The sequence below is a fragment of the Phoenix dactylifera genome, unplaced genomic scaffold (genome assembly GCF_009389715.1).
Source record: "Phoenix dactylifera cultivar Barhee BC4 unplaced genomic scaffold, palm_55x_up_171113_PBpolish2nd_filt_p 000089F, whole genome shotgun sequence".
NCBI classification, from domain to species: Eukaryota; Viridiplantae; Streptophyta; class Magnoliopsida; order Arecales; family Arecaceae; genus Phoenix; species Phoenix dactylifera.
In genome coordinates this window covers 1,152,171-1,171,318 of record NW_024067678.1, presented here as the reverse complement: position 1 = coordinate 1,171,318, position 19,148 = coordinate 1,152,171, and the positions used below count along the sequence as shown (strand labels likewise).

At 35.9% G+C, this 19,148-nt stretch overlaps 1 protein-coding gene across 2 annotated transcripts; it reads right to left on the bottom strand.

Annotated features, from left to right (window-relative positions):
• Positions 1-132: 132 nt before the first annotated feature.
• LOC103713528 (peptide-N(4)-(N-acetyl-beta-glucosaminyl)asparagine amidase) lies at positions 133-18,921 on the bottom strand. Of its 2 annotated transcripts, XM_039116383.1 has the most exons (18): positions 18,746-18,921; positions 18,584-18,637; positions 18,333-18,491; positions 18,159-18,257; positions 17,965-18,051; positions 16,115-16,197; positions 13,273-13,386; positions 11,449-11,503; positions 11,232-11,318; positions 9,604-9,659; positions 9,430-9,489; positions 9,199-9,286; positions 8,354-9,097; positions 8,195-8,255; positions 5,736-5,789; positions 2,034-2,136; positions 522-653; positions 133-446 (listed from the first exon to the last, which is right to left on the bottom strand). In XM_039116383.1, the coding sequence occupies exons 1-18, from the start codon at positions 18,821-18,823 to the stop codon at positions 362-364; spliced, it is 2,199 nt and encodes a 732-aa protein (XP_038972311.1). In that variant the 5' UTR covers positions 18,824-18,921; the 3' UTR covers positions 133-361. The 2 variants fall into 2 exon arrangements, with proteins under 2 accessions (XP_038972311.1, XP_008798712.2); XM_008800490.4 differs by lacking the exon at positions 5,736-5,789 and having other exon boundaries at positions 18,746-18,915.
• Between the last annotated feature and the right edge of the window lie 227 nt (positions 18,922-19,148).

Sequence of the window (19,148 nt, the reverse complement as noted above, 5' to 3'; positions counted from 1 at the left end):
AGCAATGTCTGCGCAACACACACATACACAGAGAGAGAGAGAGAGAGACGGGCTGAAAAACCAAATTAATGAAAGAAAACAAGTTAACAAATAACATGCAAATACCACCATCGAATCAGCAAGATAACAAAATAACTTGAAAAGAACGTGGAATTTCAATTGTCAAATAGTATTATCTGCAAGTTAGTGAAGGCTCTATAGAAATCATTCATAAAAATGTTATTAATCAGAATCATACAAGTGAAAGAGGGATAGCATCTTCAAATTATGGGTTGACTTATTCTGACATCCAATTCTAAGGAATTTACATGCCAACCACAGCTGCATGCACATGAATCTTCATGTGTAGAATTAAGACAAACTAACTAGATTTTCCATACAGGTCGATGCTACCTATCTGAAACCTTGAAGTTGCTTTAGGATCTCTGACCGCCAGAAAATGGAATCTGGCATTCCAATATGTGATATAAATTAAGCTGCAATGTGTATTATTAAAAGAACATTTGGATGACTGATTTTACCTGAATGCTTTACACATGCGCCTTGCGCCTACACTAAATGTTTTGCGCTGGAAACGCTTTTCAAATATCTGAGAGCTCCGCTTGTCTAAGACATTCCAACTAGAGCCTCCATCATCACTTCCTTCAACTATCCTACAAAGCACAATATTAATGCACATTAGATGCAAAACAATGGAATTGTATGCTATTACTTTTCCTCATTATATGGAGTTATTGGTCGGATCTGCTTTTTGTTCTTAATCTCATCATCTTCAAGATTTAACTTTTGTTATTAGTTATGAAAGAGGCTGATACTAGTATCAGGCAGAACTAGAAATATAAGATTGCATGTCACAACTTCTAGATTCCTCTTCTCTTAATTCAAGAAACTAAAAATCATATACAGGTAAGTGTCTATATCAAGGTTTGGAAAACCAAGTGCACTGTGCTATATACCACCTGGTAGGGTCCCATGCTGAGCGCCACACTACCCCATATTGGCAAACCATTAGTAGAGATGGTGGTGTATCACAATACATACCTTGCTGGTATATGACTGGTAGAACACCTAGGCTAACACTACACAACCAAACTGATCATGGGCCAGAACACCCCTATTGGGTAAAGTGGACCTTTACTTGAAGCGGAAAGCTCTATAATGCTTCAAAGCCCACAAAGGTGAACAAAATTACCAATATAGAATAAGACCCCTGTACTACAATACTTCAAACCTTCTACATGTATTTACAAAATATGTAAATAGGCTGGGATAAGAGGAAAAACGACTACTCCATTAAATCACAAAGTATGGAAATAAAATTTTCAATTTTTTACCTAAGATGAGCAAATTATGTCATTTTTGGACAGTTTTAGAAATTTGCAGCTGTTGTGCCATGTTTATTATTTCTCAAATCCTAATTTACATGGTATTAAATATAGGCATAACATTCCAAAAAAGATTTGGACAGATATGTGATGACAATTGTTGAGCTTTATATGTTGCAAAGTAGTCCTCTCAATTTCTGAATATTAGAACTTTAATGCCTCAGCACCAAGCTAATAGGAACAAAGAAGGAAAAGAGATGTCTTCACGTACTTCAAAGAAATGAGGAATCAAAAAAAGTTCCAAGCCATTCTGTGTTTTATTATCCAGTTAAGCTAGAGGCACCTAAGCAGCTAAGACAACTGACTGCTAAGGCAGCAATTCTTGAGCCTATATTAGCCATGTAGTTGCAGAAAGACCATAGGGATAAATAATTGAATCCTGTAAACTTGACAAGAGTAAGAATTAAAGTTTTCCATTTATGAAGAATTTTTTTAAAACATAAATTTGGAATATTAGACAAAAAAATGGAGGCATATTATATTAAAGACTGCTATTGCATTTCTGTCATTATATAACAAAATTTAATCTGGTATTATAAGGTTAAAAATAAAAATCAAACATTTTTACTCTCACCACATGTTACTAGATGTGTTTAATAGCACAACAAGGCAACTAATGAAAATATACATGCAACTGATATAACCTACCAGTCCACTGGATCTCTTTCTGGGGCGTCATTGGCTGATGTTAGATCATACGACTCAAGATCATACATCTGGTCATCGATCACTTTGTATATTAGCCAGCAACCTGTGAATTTTAAATATCACAATGTAATGAGAACCAATGGAAGTTTAAAGAATTTGGAAATTAACATGATTGACAAGATAGAGGGCAGCCTGGTACACAAGGTTTCCGCCACTGCAAGGTTTGGAGAGGGTCAAATCGTATGCAGCCTTATCCTACATGTAGAGAGGCTATTCCTATGTTTTGAACTCATGAAACCCAGATCACAATAGGGTAACCTTACCGCTGCACCAAGGCCCACCCTCAAGCATGATAGGCATGATACAAACTATAAATCAGAAAATTTAAAATGGGAAAGCTAGGATATGTGAATTATCGTTTGAATTAAATTATTATAAAATTAAGAATCAATGAAAAACAACATGCTACAATAACAATCATTAAAATAAGAAGTGACTAGAAAATTACAAGAACCATTATGGAAGTATAATCAAAGGACCAAAATTCTAGTAAATAAGCAACCTGTCTCACTAAAAATGTTGTTCCTACAAACCTACATTACATGCTAAGAAAGATATACCCTACCAATATCTAAAAAAACAAATGCAACATAGTGAAACTAGAAATTAATACAAGCCTAATACCCAAAACCAAGGGTCAACAAGAGTCAGTTTCCAAGATAGCATTATACAGTACAATAATTTAACAGATTTGGGATTCAGTGGAAACCCAATGAAGAAACATTAGGTGGAGCTGTTGGAAAATGGAAATGTTCATACTTAAAACATTGACAGGTCTAGTTTATAAGGGTGAATATAAAGCTTACGCTCTAATACTAAAAATGCAATTCATTAATAAGCCTTACCTTCTTTCCTTTTTCATTAAAGGTCCATCAAACCAGTACTGAGTGCCATATTGGTAGGTGACTAGTACAGCATAGTGCTGGTTTGGTAACTTAAGACACTTGATGTGCTATGACTTATCAATATACCATTTTGTTTATTTTATTTTTTTCATTTCTTTTATTTTTCATTCCTTTAGTCTTGAGGGATTATATTAATGATTGTGGATGTTTGAATTACAATTATGATGCTACTTTAATGTTTTTTTTGTCATGTTGATCTCGAATATGATATGATTGATCGATGAATGCAATTGTAATATAATTGAATGCATTAGTACAAATAATTGAATTTAGATATATCAAATGGATTTGAAGTATAAAATATATACCAACACCTAATTCCTCGTAAAGTGTCTATCACTTGTAAATATGACAAAGTAGCTCATATGGTAATCCCTACTAGATGTAAGTCTTTGTGCATTTGGTAATCCCACTTTTGCTCAATGATGTCAATGTGCTCATTGACATGCCTTAGATCAGTCTTCCTGATCTTGACTTGAGCATCCCTCATCATATGATACAAAAAACCCATCTGAGGGTATCTCTCGCTATCCACGATCCTAAGAACTCAATATAATAGTGCAATAGGCTTAACTATTTTCTCGACCCACTTTCAAAACTATTGGCTTGTCACTAAGCCCTTCACATGACTGCTTTCGTGCCAATACGAGCATATTTGCTCTCCTACCACTCAGCACTCATGAATATCAGACATGGACCTACCTTATTTTCAAGAAGGCTATCAAATACAATATAGCGTGTGGCAAAGCAGGTGAGTGTTGGCCTTAATATCCCACCTCCAGTGTGCTTTCTCATCAAAGATAGAACATTTGTGTCATTATATATGAATTTGTAATAGACTGGGCTATCTCCACAACTTGTTTCAACCCACAGATTTGTCAATGTCTATCAGAATCAAGTCTATACATTAGGCAGCAATGGGGTCCAAAAAATGTGGCCTCACGATTTCCAGGAGCCTTAAACTATGATCCATTATCCGCAACCGCCTGCACAACATATCAGTCCCCTAGATCAATCATTTCCTCCATCAAGCTAAAGATGTAATAGGCATCGTGCATCTTACTTGAAGCATCATCTGACTTATGGAAAAAGATCGTCTTATCATAATATGTCAAAAAATAGTGATGCTTTGACTACTTGGCCTTGTCCAACCATCACGTCAGTCACATCATAGGTGTCCTACTTTCTCTAATAAAAGGCTATTCATCTCTCTAGCTTCTCTTTGTTACTATCCAGTAGCTCACCATGTATATTCTTCAGCCCAGGAGGATCTCCACCGACCAGCTTTCTAAATAGAGTTGAAAGTAGACCAATAATATGTATTGTATGCAGCATTGGCATAGATGTGGCTGAAGTGAAACCAGAAAACAATAGCTCTTCACATATCTTTTTCTTGTCCTTTACAAATATAGTATTAAACTATCAATTCTCTGCTGCTTAGAATCTTTGCTAGAAAAGGCATGTAGATCTACGTCATGAATGGTGGCCCCTTCTAATATATCTCTAGACTTCTTTCCCTTTCTGTTGTCGAAGCCACTAAATGTAGATACAATCTGGCTGCCATCTTTTTCCAGCAACCTCTCTAACCAACTCCCATAGCCTAGATCTACCCTGATAGATTCGAAACCAGAAACCCACTCGAACTATGAGGCCCTAAACTAAGCCCTATGCCTAGCAACCTTCTCCCTCTACCACTAACATTCAAGCTCTCCCATATGGCAGGCTAAATCTGCACCTCGTCCATGTCATATATTTTTTGTTAAATTAAATTATTTAAATAATTATTTAAAAATTATATAGTTTACAATGTAATGCAAAAAATGGTAGACTTACTTCAAAAAATACTTACAAATTTACTATACATAATAATATTTTAAATTTTTTTTATAGTTTTAAAATATTTTATATATTAATTTTAATTAATAAACTAATATTTAATTATAAAATAACTAGAAAATTAATTCTAATTTGGATTAGTGTAGCATCCTATTAGGGATACTACGTATAAATTTTTTATCCTATGGGAATGCACTAACCACAACTTATTTTTCAAGTTTTATTTAACTTTTGGATTAGGTTCACATAGCCATGCTCATGCCTAAATTTAGATAAATTGCTATCAAATTGATATAGCAACTAGCATGCATACCCTCAAACATGCTACCATTTTTTTTTAAAAAAAATTATTTATTATTATTTTTAATCCAAAAGTATATTTTTAATATATAAATTTATTTAATTAACAAAATATTATGTTTTCCGGTATTGCATAGATTATCCTTAGATCTACCACATATCATGAAATTATGCCAAAATATAAAATTTTAGAACGATTCCTCTCTTTTGCCCTTTTTACCTATTTTAGGCTTCAAAAAGAGAGAAAAAACATAAGAGGGAGGGAAAGAGAGAGTTTTACTTCAATGGAGTTGGATTTCGAATGAAATTCATAAAAATATGGGTTCCTTAGTGCTTTTTTGTTTGGGAAAAAAAATAAGAGTGGGAGGGCAGAGAAAGCGAAGGAGGCTTTCTCTGTGCCTTCCTTAATTAGAAGGGCGTTACGGGTAGTGAACCGCCTAAACTGCCCAGAGCCTTGAATCAAGTAGAACTAGACAGTTCTAGTCAGTTCGTGTCAGTCAAGCTAGTTTTGTTCCTATCCTGACCTGAACACAACATCCATTCTAGTTTCGCCCTGGAACAGTTCGATACATACCCCAAAAGGCGAGGGGGGATGAGATACCTTTTTTATCTATTCTTTCCAGGTGTAAAGGTTCTTTAGTCAATTGCATCTCGGCTGCATAGTCCAGAGAAAGTAATAAAATGTAGTGGACCACTAATGAGAACAAAATCAAAACCTATGCATCGAAATAGCAGTAATGTAGTCAACATGATGATGAGCATTCCATAAAATAAACAATACGAAGAAGTAAACATACTTTAGATGCAAGAAACTAATAAATTCATGAGTCACAAATAGAAAATATATGAATCCATCTTGGAAAATGGATAACTCCTTTTGACGACAAGGACTCAAAATTATAGAACTAAAAGATTATAGAAGTAAAAGAAAAGTCTTCAAAATGATTTTATAAAGCCCTCATTTGATGTGATCCCTCATATAAATATTAGGGTTGGGGTATAGATGGTGTTGTTTTCAATAAGATTTATAGCAAGTTTTATAGCACATAGATATGTCATTGGAATCTTTTCTAATTGCTACATGCCAATAAAACTATAAGGAGGACTCAACTAGACATTAAAGCAAGGTTTTAAATCCCGTGGGACAGGAGCATCCAGATTTTCCCACGGAATGGAACATCTAAATCCTGCCCCCTCCTGGTGGCCGTCCGGGTCAAGTATCTTGGCACTCACTTGGGACACTCTTTTTTATATTTTTCTATTTTTTTCTTAACATATATATATATTAAGTTTATTGTTTTATTTATTTTTTAAACATATTTAAACTTCAAAAGTTGGCATATTTCTTAACATACTATCTTGCTCATACATCTACTTAAAGATGACACTATAATTTCTTGTAGCCTTCAAGTTATTGGAGATTCTTTCTTGATTATCAAGCAATGATCTCCTATAATTGATATTACACGACTAATTGACAAAGACAAAGACAAGGCAAAAATGATGTCGATTGATGAAAAATGGCAATTTTTATTGCACAAAGTTTCATCGCATAACCAGCCCCTTTTACCTTTCAATACTTTAGCATTGTAACTTATAATTTGATACTTAAATGGCATATGAGTGGCAGTGAAGTAAGCAAGACTGTCATATGATGTGAAAAAATAAGGATAAGTAAAATTTATTTAAAGTATGTTCTTAAGTTGTTGCTCAGATAGTTAGCATAGTGACCTATACTAGAGAAGAGGATGAGCAAGAAACATTATCTAAATTTGCACACTTATGAGAAATAAAGGTTGAACTTACTTGAAATTTTTTTATTTTTAATATTATGTTTTAGAATATATAATATTATATATATGTGAATAATATAATATGTATTCTCCTTTTTTGTGCTTTATTTTACATTGTATTACTTTTTAAAATATAAAACATTATATATTTTTTTCTATTTTTATTATTTATTTTTTATATGATAGTTTTGAGGTAAAACTTAAATGCAAAATTTCAGGTTCAAAGTTTGTGCACCCAAAACCTAACTTCCTCCCTCTAACCACTCACCCAGACCATTTGTTGTGTTTTAAAATAATAACTAAATTATACTTAAAGAATTTAAAGCTAGGTAAGGAGAAAAAATATAAAAATTCGATCACTTTTTCCAACCAGCGTGACTTAGGAGAGCCTAACAGGACGTGAGACAAAGGCTCCGAAGAACACATCCTCAGCCGGATCTGTGGGGAGGGGTAGAGGAGGTGAGAAAATTGATCACTGCTGGCATTTTGGAGGCCTACGATCACCACCAGCATCATCCTCCGCAAGACGAAAGAAGGATGGCCATATTGGCGCATGTCTCAGCCAGGAGGAAGGCGTCATGCACCTGTCCCAGGTCCTGTAATCTCAAAGGAATGGGATGGGATGGTTGGGATGCCCCTATCCTACCGGGACTTCAACCCTTGATTTAAAGAACCAGGTAAAATTTATGCATCAAAGTTACTTGTAAATAATTAATCTATTTGATGCGCATGTATAAATTTTACAAGAGGATTACAGACAAAGAAAAAATAAACTTGGAATAAGGCACCTCATCTAATGCTTAGTTTTAATGCCATGCTGGAAAATGTCTTAGACCAATTTAAGTGGCTTGGTCGAAGGATATCATTCCACTGGCATTGGTGCAGCTACCAGCGGCCTGTGCCAACTGCCAGTTGCCAGCAAGGTAGTACCTTGCCATAGCATGATAGAGCAAAAGTAAAAATAAAATAATAAAAAATAAATTTGGCACAGCACCAAGTCACATCAACCGTGCCAAACTACTACAAGTTAATACAGGCTGGCATGCCCATTACCTGGTACTACCCCTAAAAGCCTAGCGGTGGTACCAACCAGCATGGGCCAAGCACTTGAACCCATAATTTGATTAGGTGCAATTTAAAATCTAGAAAAGATGAGAAACCTAGGAAAGTTTTAATATAGGTACTGTAAGATATTGAATGAATGCAGAAAAACTTTCATGTATTGAAATTATGGAGGGAAATATTATGCTAATCTGCTTAGTAATACCTTTCGCTCCATTGGGTTCTTCCCATTTAGACAAACGAATACCATCAAATGCTGATGTAGCCTGAAATCATTTGAAATATTAGAATGGTCAAAGCTGGCAATAACTCAGTATGAACAAATATACCAAGAGATCAAGGCCAACAATTTGATGCTACTCACAATTCCAATAGGAAGTTCTTCACCACTTGCAAGAACTGAGCCAGAACATAATCGATTCACTTTTGGAAATCGTACGTCTTTGGCAGAAAAGTTAGTAGATTTATAATTATCAATTATCTCATCAACTGCATCTATAGCCACTGGTAAAGCTATAGAAGTATGAACTGGATCACCAGCTAAGGAAATGCAAACCCTTCCATCATTCTCCAACTCCCCCTTTAAGGATATGGCAGAAAACAATTCTTGAAGGCAGTGCATCATCTTCTCAGAAAACTGGAATGCATTTTGATTTAAGAAAGATCTCCGTTGCCTGAAAGAGATATTTCTAAGATCCAGTAGCAATCTTTTAAAAATCTCTAGGACTTCAATAGTTTTAGCTTTTGGAAGATCATTATCAAGAAAGTGGGTTGAAAGAAGAACAAAAGCATTGTAGATGTTTCTAACATGAGCATCCACACATGCTCGGACTGGACAAGAAGAATGGGTATATGAACTATTTTCATTAGAACCCAATTCAGATCTTGCTTTTCGCCATTCAACAGCCCCACTTCGCCTCCCCGGCAATGACATTGAAGCATCAATTTGAAGATGGATCCCACTCTCAAGTTCCTCTGCTTCTTTCTTGTCACGATATTCCAGCACTGAAAGTGCTTCAGATGAATATCCAGCACGACATTCTTTTGTTATAGAAGAAAGAATAGCAGAGGCAGATGCTTCTGTCGTAATGTCACGTCTAGACAGGACCTGCAAATGAACCAAAGAAATAACTAACTAAATAAATAAAATAAAATCTCCTTAGAAATTATGGTGAAGGTCGAACAATTATTGAAATACTATAAGTTAACCTCATGCCACTTCCTTGTGTAACGTTTTGTGACATCATAAACTCCATCCTTTGCAATAGCAATTATGTAATTCAGCTTCTTATTCCAGCTTCAAGAAAAGCATATAATGTATCATCTATTTAGTAGCAAAATATGGATAATAACATAATAAATTTTGAAAGCTTTTAATAAAGTAATAGAAAAATATATTTCAGTAGGAGAATAAATTTAGCAATCAGGAAAAAAGCATACCCCTTTTCGTATAACAGTGGATTATCATATAATCCTTCGCATGGGTCAAGATGCATCCACCTAAACAAGTTTCCAGAAATTAGCAATGGTACAAACATTGTTCAGTCAAGAATTATTACAAATCTTAGTTATGGAAAATTTTGAGAGGCTGCAGCTGAGTAGATGTCATACTACCTCCCCAAGTAATGTGAAAAACACTCTGTCCAGACATGATCGGTGAAGTCCAATATCTGAAAATGAAACATGAATAAGTTCATACATTCCTCGTATGCTCAATACCCCTACAGACTCTTCCATCTTGGAAAAGGTTAAAGCTTTTTATTGAACCTTCCCTCTACAAGGGATCATGCAAGGTCAGCAGATATGCCTTTGTATATAATAAATATCTAGAAAGGAAGAAAACTTATAAGAAAAGTAGTATTAATGAATGTTATTATTGAACTTTTATAGAACATCACTAAGGATCTATTATCACATACTCTAACTATGGGGAATATTTGATGAAAACAAGGTCCACAACCTTGGTACTAGGTACCGTTTCAATACCTTATCAGTTTGGTACGATACAATACAATATGCATCCTATACTAAAATAGCTCTAACCATTTTTCTCAATTTTTATTTTCCTGCACCTCGATATAAGTCGGTACGCTTCGGTACGGATCGGTACATACTTCGGTACATCTCAGTACGCCTTAGTACAAGGCAGTACACCTCAGTACAGGGCGGTATGCCTTGGTACCGAGCTTGTACGGACTTGGAGTTGAATTTTGCATGGTATGGTACCGGGTGGTATGGCAAACCATGGATGAAAACACTATAAAGATGATTTTTGGTTCCATATTAACACAATGTTTCTGCAATATCTCAAAGTACACATTCCTAAGCCTAGTCTTTGGAGGCCACATACATCATGTAAAACTATAAAATTAAACTTTCTTTTCAATTGATAGAGCATATCTTAAACCACCTAAGCCTCTTTACACAATGTATGCATCATTATATGCAGCGTCATCCATGAGGTTTCAAGTTTTTCCATGAAGCTTCATCCCAAGATGTGAGAATGAGACCCAGACAAGTTGGCCTCAACAATGCTTCACTATAACAGCATGAAGTGCGGGAAGTCCAATACCACAATTTGAGTTGGTTTCTTCCCATCTAGAATTGAGCTTTGTTGTTAAATGAGTGTTATTGAGGCTTGTCTAGCATCAGGCTTCTCTCCCCAAGAACCCTTCAGTCTCAATGGTGTGGCTATATAAAGTGGGGTTAGGTCATTGATATATGCATTGAGTGGCTTAGCTGAGGCCCAACCATAGCACTTTCTTTCATGCCTTTAACCAGTAACAACACACTAAGTTTGGTGATATGCCAATTAAAAGAAAAGGATGATATTATAGGCCCAAATGCCAAACTTAGGAATAGGTTAGGTAATTGACTTGCAAAAAGCAAGTGCTGTTTGAGTTTGGACTTGACAATAGCTACAAAAAAGAAACAAATTAAGCTTATCCCAAAACGATTCTAGTAATAATCTTGTAAGTCACCGATACATGCTCTTGCTTAATCAGGTCTTGCATATATTTATGGCATTCACGAAAGACTAGCCACAACAAAAAGATACATGTCCAGGTATGTTTTCATTTTAATGAAATTTAACTTTTTAATTTGCCTTTCAACAAGCCATTCTTCAAAAATTATAAACTCATTTCAACCTAATGCTCAAGAAACTGATTCATGAAGATGAATACATACTTCTTCTTATAGACATGATAGTCTTTCTGACAATTTAATGATCAGTTACTCACCAGACGAGATTCATAACCAAAAGCTCGACAATAGAGCGTAAAGCAATTAGCCCACTCTCCACAACGCCCTCTCCTTGTTTCTAGAAGCTGACACAAGCAAGAAAATTCAGATTCATAAAGCAATTATTTAAATATCAACACCTAATATTGAACATATACAAATACATATGGAGGACATTCAGATAGTTAATACCAAAAACACCAAAGGACTCCATACCTTTAATGGATCATTATATCGAGGAAAACGAGTAATGCTCACACAAACCTTGCACCTGGAGATTATTAAGTTGTCAAGGGAAATTTAGTCCACATGGATAATAGAGTATCATTCTAGTGTACTTAAGATGCAAAATATGCAAAAAAGAACTACTATCTCCCATGGTCCAAATATAATGGATAAAACCAATTTATTAGGAGTTGGGAGGTGGTCTCAAGTTTTCAGAAAGCCATGCCATGAATTGAACCAGCATATTTTGACCTATTTATTTGGCATTGGCCACCATAAGTGCGTTATTTATTGCTATTAAAGTGCTACCTCCTCTGTCAGCAAGCTCCTTCGGATCCATTCTCACAGCTTCCATCCGAGTTAACTTGGACCTTCCCCTCATCCTCTAGACCCTTTCCCTTGCAAGGACTTCCAAAGATGTTGTTGCCCATTTTCATAGACTGAATACATTTTTAGCCTTTATCCTAATCAAGTGCAACTGCTACATTCATTAGGCATCAGTTCTAACTTTATTTCTCATGATTCTCTGTCAACAAGTTACCTCGATATTCTCATTTGAATGACTACAAATTTGGACCTTCTTTACTGCCAAACATGTTGATCCATCTGGTTTGGGAGTTCTTTAAGTCTTAAGAGGCATGTGATGATAAGAATAAAAAAAGGTGCTGCTAGCTTCATCAACCATATCTAATTCTTAAAACTACATCCTCATTTTTGTCTTGGTTTCTACGTATAGTAGACCTAAATTATTAAAAACAACCACCAAAACTATGTCCTCGACACCAGTGATGCACTTGAGCAGTTGTTAACCGCTCTTCAATCTTTAAGCATTCAAAATTGAATGTAAGCCACTTTCTATAGAATAATGATTTGAAATAGTAATTACTGAACTCAAGGACTTGACTCTAAGTGGAAGCTATTTCTTAAGAAACATGGGGCATCGTATTATTGTCAAACTTTGGAAACAAAATTAAAGAAGACAAATATGAGCGGCTGCTAATTACAAACAAAATCATGATGATGATGAGAAACACTAGGGGAAAAGTCAGTTTGGACAATTGAACATTAAAAAAGAAAAAGCGACATAAAACAGAAATCAAGGATAAAGGGACAAAACTAAAGGCAAGAATATGGAGAGAGGAAAGGTGGCAGTTCACATAATTCCCTTGAGCAAATGGAGGGCAGAGGGGACTTTTCTACTATTAAGGCAAACAAAATGGATTTCTTACCATGACTCCATGAAAAGGGGTTAAGGTGGGCAGCATTCAAACCAAAGACCACTTTTCCCTCTTCCAAGGATATCAACCATAAAATGAATAATATATTATGTCTATATATATACAAATAAGATACTATATAGAGCAAGGTTCGTCGTCTCGGTACCAGACCCCGTGTCGGTGCCACACTAGTACAGTGTCGGTATAGTACGGTACGAAATTTTTTTGGCGTACCGACACTCGGTACGCCACCCGTACCGCGTACCGATACCGAACCAGTATGGTACGGTACACTTCATACCATCCGGTTCGGGCCCATACGGCATACCATAATATAGAGGATGGGTTTGGGCTCAATGGTAACGCTGCTCCATTATGACTTGGGAGCCATGGATCCAAAACATAAAAATAGCCTCTCTGCATGTGAGGTAAATGTATACATCTAATACAAAGACCCTGCAATGATAGCAGCCTCGTGCATTGGGATGCCTTTAATAAGAAGCCATATAATCGAGAAACAATATAAAAATTGAACTGAAATCAAAGTATACCATTCAAAGTTATATCTTAAACAAGAGATTTGCACTTATTATTATACCTATAAAGCTCAACACGAATGCCACCAAATTTAATCTCAGAAGGAAGTGCAGAACCCATGCCAATAGGGCTAGTCTCACCACCACACTTATCACAAGGGGGTGAATTAACCCACCTGCAAAAATAACCATATGAAAAAGAAATACATGTTAAGTAACTATCAGCTGACTAATGTTAAAATTCAGAATAAAATAAAGGTACCAAAGGCTGAGTTCTCATTGAGGTCATACCAGTAGCACGAATAAGATTAAAAAAAAAAAGAACAAAACGACAATATAAAAAGTTGATTCAGAGTCCATAAGGTTAGAGAGTAGGTAGTAAGCATAACCTTTTTCGAGTGTATCATTCTGAAAGACAGATAAAGTGTACTCAATAAGCATTACAATGAACGTGCAGGATTGGTTGACTCATCCATCTATTTTGACAGGTTAGGTCCTTGGTAAACATGTTTTTTGAAAATCCTTCCTCAAAACTAGCATCTAGGTTTTCTTAGCTCTTCCCCTCCATTGTCATGGCCAATTGATAGAAACAAGTCTAACTTAGTTATTTGACCCTGTGTACCAGGTTTAGATGTGGTTGCTGTCGGGGCTCGCAGACTTCTCCAATTCTGCTGGTTTACAAGATCTTCCTGTGCTCCGAGAAGTCTTCCATGTTGCCTTGCACCCCTTTGCAAGCCCCACAAAGAAAGCTGATTACCCTAGATCAACTCTCTAATGATGGTTCTACACCATTCAACTGGAAAACAATCTGTGGAAGTGAAATGCAAGTATTTAGTGATTTAAGCTCACCATCATCCTCCCCTTGATGAGAAATAAACATGTAGTTGGTCTTCCTATCCTTGTTGATGTGGTTATTGAAAAAGAACTGCAGGATCCTTGATTGTAGGCAGACCCTATCACCAACAATTTCATTGATAGAGATCTGCAATTTGTGAGTGTGGCTTCTTCTTTCTTCTTTTGAATCAAACTGAGCCAAGACTAGATCATATATCCAATGACGGCCCTTGGCCATTTGATGACCACCTAATGATGCTGTGTGACATGCTCCAATAATATGTGGAACTATAATCTACTATCATCACTACCTATTGGCTAAGATTTCCCTAAGTTTTATGCTACAGTCACAGAAATTATTTGTGGTATTTGGTTTTTCTGTCCCTTCTGCATATATAGACCTACTGTCGATGATATAAAGCTTGCATATGTGAGGTTTCTTTGCACTTCTTACACAAAAAACGGCTAATATCAGAGCTGACTGAGTTGCAGGCGGTGAGTTGGCAAAGCAGTACCAGATCTTCGCTCTGAAAATACAGTCCAAGAAACTCTTCTGAAACTCTTTTAGAATCTATAATGTTTAATCAATCATATTTTGTTTCTCTCAAGACAAATGGTTTTTTATTGTGCTATAGAAAAAGGTAGTTGCATGCCAGGTTACATAAGTATCCTGCACCAGCAGTAACACAGAAGCGTTGCAGTCTTCTGCAGATTTAACAAAACATAGAACAAGCTTGTTCCAGAAACCATTAGTCCAACCTACATTTTTAGATGAAGTTAAGGAGGTTTTGAGAATGCAAGCCCTATTATAATTTGGATCCCCTGCATATGTTATTCATGATCCTCCAACTTGGAACAGAGGTCTTGTTTCTGATTAACTTAAGCTCTTACCTAGCTTTTCCTGATAAAGGGGGAAATAGCATCACTAATACTGCAACTACTATGCACATTTTAAATACCAACACATCCAATTTCTTAAACTGGCCTTTGCTGCATAGAAATTATTGAGGTCCACCTCTTTCTTTAGAGTCTTAAGGTCAAAACTTAAGCTTGGTTAGAAGTTTCAAGCAGTTGTACTGAATATTTGGAGGCTAGCAGGTGCATATGGCACTACATGAACAGCTAAATTTGGTTTCACCAATGCAACTTTCTTCAACAGAGAGCAGAAGAGAGGGTGCATGTGCATGCATACTTTACAACTACCATTCATTTTATCTAATATATAAATAATAAAAAAAATTAAGACAGACAAGATATTAGATTCTATGAAAACATTCGGCACACACTGACTAGATCAAGACTTTAAAAGTTATTAAAATCCATAGATGAGAGGAAAAGAAATATATATTGCTATGCATCAATTCCAGAAGTAACAAAGAACATTACGTGTACGACTAAGCATATAAAACTTGAAGACGTCTAATTGAGAAAACTATACCAGGAAAGAATCCCATTTTCCAGAATGGATGTCAACTAGCTTAAATAACAACCATCAGGCCTATCAGACAAATGAATGCCATGGCAACATTTGGTTCCTAGTTAAGAGGTGGATAAGGGATAGTTACCAGCTTCACCAGCCAAACACCACCAAAAAAGTGGTGGATAACTTCATTTGGTCAAAGGGGAGAAAAGCTAGGTAACCTAGCTAACTTAATTTCATAGGAAAGCGTGAAATAAAGTTAACCAGGCTGGCAGCCCCTCCAGCCCCTATGTTTTATCCTATTTTTACTCCGAAAGCCAACAATTTGCCATACTTTTTCACTTTCACCTCTCACCCTCCCCAAGTTAACTACTACCCCTCTCTCATCTCCTTGGCTCCAGATCTGTGTAGGCCCTGCTGTTACCTCTTTAGTGGTGGAGTAAGTAAGCACCAGCCAACCAGCAAATAACTTTATTCACCTGTTTCCTGGTTAGGGGGTGAATACCAATGCTTATTCTATACAGAGAGTGGTTATCTATTCAGCAAAAAAATGCTGCCCAAGTGTTCAATAACCAATACTTTATTATAATGAAATACTGTTTCAAAGAAACTTTTGGAAGTTAATAACATAACCATGGCATCTGTATAACCTGAATGATTGCTTGAACCAGAATAGTAGTTGCAACAAGAAGGCATGATCTTTCTCATATTTTGAAGGACTGAAGTTTCCCTCCTGGCATAACAGAAAAGTCAATGTGATCATCAAGTTTGTTTAACAACACATAAATCCACAAGATAATACACAAGACCATGAGTATGCATCTATTTAGCATCATCCTAGTATCGACATGCAGAATTAACAATGCACTTTTACACATAGGAGAGTAACCTTGCTGCTGAAAAGATACAGGTGCATTTATAAAGCAATTAGGCTAAAGATAATGTAACAAAAATGCCATATGTAAGTGCCATGAAAAATGTTCATAAGATTTAAAAATATGTGCCTTGGAAGAAAAAAAAGAATCACCTTGCTACTACTAGGATATTGATGCGTATAAAAATGCATGTCCATGGTTAAAGACGTCCAATAAAATTGAAGTACTTATTTGCATGTGTCAGAAATGTTCGGAGACATTGTTGACAATGGGGGCATGACAGGGGGGAGGAAATAGAAGAAATTTACTATATGTTCTAGGATTAAAATGTTGCATGCAACAAAACTGATTATATCGTCATATTTTGTTCACATCACTATGTCTATAGTTGCTTGCAAGCACTTTCCTGCTCTATTTTTTCTATCAATTCAAATGCCTCATTTGCATTTACGTTTGCAAGCAAAACAGGGCATCTCAATAGATAATTTTTCTAAATTCAAAAGAAAATATCCTATCAATACTTAAATTCTAAGTATACATACAAAATTTGTTGAGGAAAAACTTTGCATTTTAAGCATTAGGAACTTATAAGTTCACTTTCTATATAGATCATGTGAATGTGAAATCTCATCATCAGGTTAAATTGGATCGAGTGTTCAAGTATTGAAACCATTAGCATTCTGATTTTGATTGATACATGGTAACCTGCTGGCACCAGATGGTACACCATGAATTAAATTTGAGTTTACTGGTTGGATCAAAAAAAATTAAAAACTAATCAGGAATAAAATCAAGAGAAGATCAAGAAAAAGCAATGCCATTTTTCACTATATCTACAGAAAGGGTTTTAGTAATAAAGAATGTTAAGGAATTAGATAAAAGCCAAGGAATTGTGAGAAAATTAAGAAAATCAAAGTAGGGAAATAAATCCTTCATGATAACTCTGAGCATATCTAGTGAAGGGTTTGTACAATTCCAAGACTAGCAAGAGAGCAGTACCATAATGAGCAGATACAAGCAAAATTAATAAAGTTTGAGAACATTTTATAACTGAATAAAAGACATCTAAACTAAGAAGAAATTTCACACCATTTCTCATGTCAGTACATGTACAAAGCTAGTTATACTGTACTAACATGTGATGCTAATTGAGTGCATCAGGTCTAACAATCATGCTGGACATCAATCTGCACTCAAGTCCATTAGGATGTTTCATGATCAACATCCAAATTTCAAAAGAAATCTAACAATCACATTTTTTGCCAATTTCAATTTGAGCAGATTCATGAAAGATTCACAAAACTTTGCACATACTTTGGCAACATAATTTGTTTTATGGAAACTTCTTTGATATAAATCAACAGAAGCTTCTCTGGCATTAATCATATTGCATGCCAATTTATTTTATAATTATCCTGATGCATGTTGTTAGCCAGTTGATTCTTTAAATACCAAAATAACTGCGATAAATCAAGTAACTACACGATGAAGAATCCTTCTTTAACCCCACATTTTCTGTTTCCACCTCCTTATTTTCCTTTAAAGAAAAAGCCACTTCCAGATTATGCCTATCAAAATAGAGATAAATAAGCTCATGTAATAAAGAAAAGACAGAAAAATTGTACCTTGGCAAGAGAAACTAATGCCTTCTCCTCAATCTCATCAACAGGAACTGACTTGCGGGCAGCCTCTTGGCGATCCGGGTCCTCATACTATTTGAAGGCAAATATACATATTAAAATTCAAATGCAAAAGAAAATATAATATCATATGTTAAAGAACTATGGGATGAGAATCGAGATCAAAATCAAGAATTTACCATAAGAACCTGTTGGACATACGGCTGAACCCTCTTCTTAAACTCCTCTCCATTACCCCTAGAGGTATACTGCTGGAAGAGCAGCGCATCCTCTTCTGCCTAACAAACAAAATTGATGATAAATAAAAGCCTTAATCACTTCTGAATTTTAAAAAAAATGAAAAAATTAGCTGCCTGCAAGCGTCGGGCCAATTCTTCATCGGATTGCTCTTGATTCCAAACCGATTCCGGCTTTTGTTCTTCTGCTTGGATCGAAACCAAGCGGAGTTTCTCCGAGATGGCTTCAAGATCGGAGCTTTCGGTGACGAGGAGACCCTCCTCCTCTGCCAAGATCTTCAAAGAGAAAAAATTCAAGCTCAGCTCACCGGATTAGAAGAACAAAGAGAAGGGAATTCAAAGCCATAAGTGAAGATAAAAAAAAAGACCTTTTGATCGTCCGGAGGGACGGAGGTCAGCGAGAAGATCTGGACTTTGAGAACCTGCGGCAACCGGGAGATTTCTGAGAGATTTCTTTAGGCTCCTCGAAGAAAGGGGGGATGAGAGGAGAGAGAATAAGATAAAGTGAGTTATTTTTTCCTTTTGCATACCTCGAGGCCACCGCCGGTGTCGTATTCGACGGAGTACTCATCATCGTTATGGCGGACGACGAACCTCCGAGCGACCATTTCTTTCTTCGCCCTTTCGCCCGTTCTCTTTCTTTCTTTCTCCTGTCAAATGGACTCCATCTACAGCCCTGCCCAGAAATACTACTGTATTAGTACGGTCTGCGAAACTGAGCATGCATAATTTTCTAAGAAAGAGACTACAAACGTGTTTCCATAAGCATAATTTTTTAGGAAAGAGACTACAACCGCGTTTCAAAAATGCAGCAGGATTCCACTGAATTTCCTGCTTGATTAGTAGAGTTGGAAATATTAACCCAATATCTCTCGGTCCATATGAATGAATAAAAAAAAACTCTACAAAATGAATGAATAAAATTAATAACCA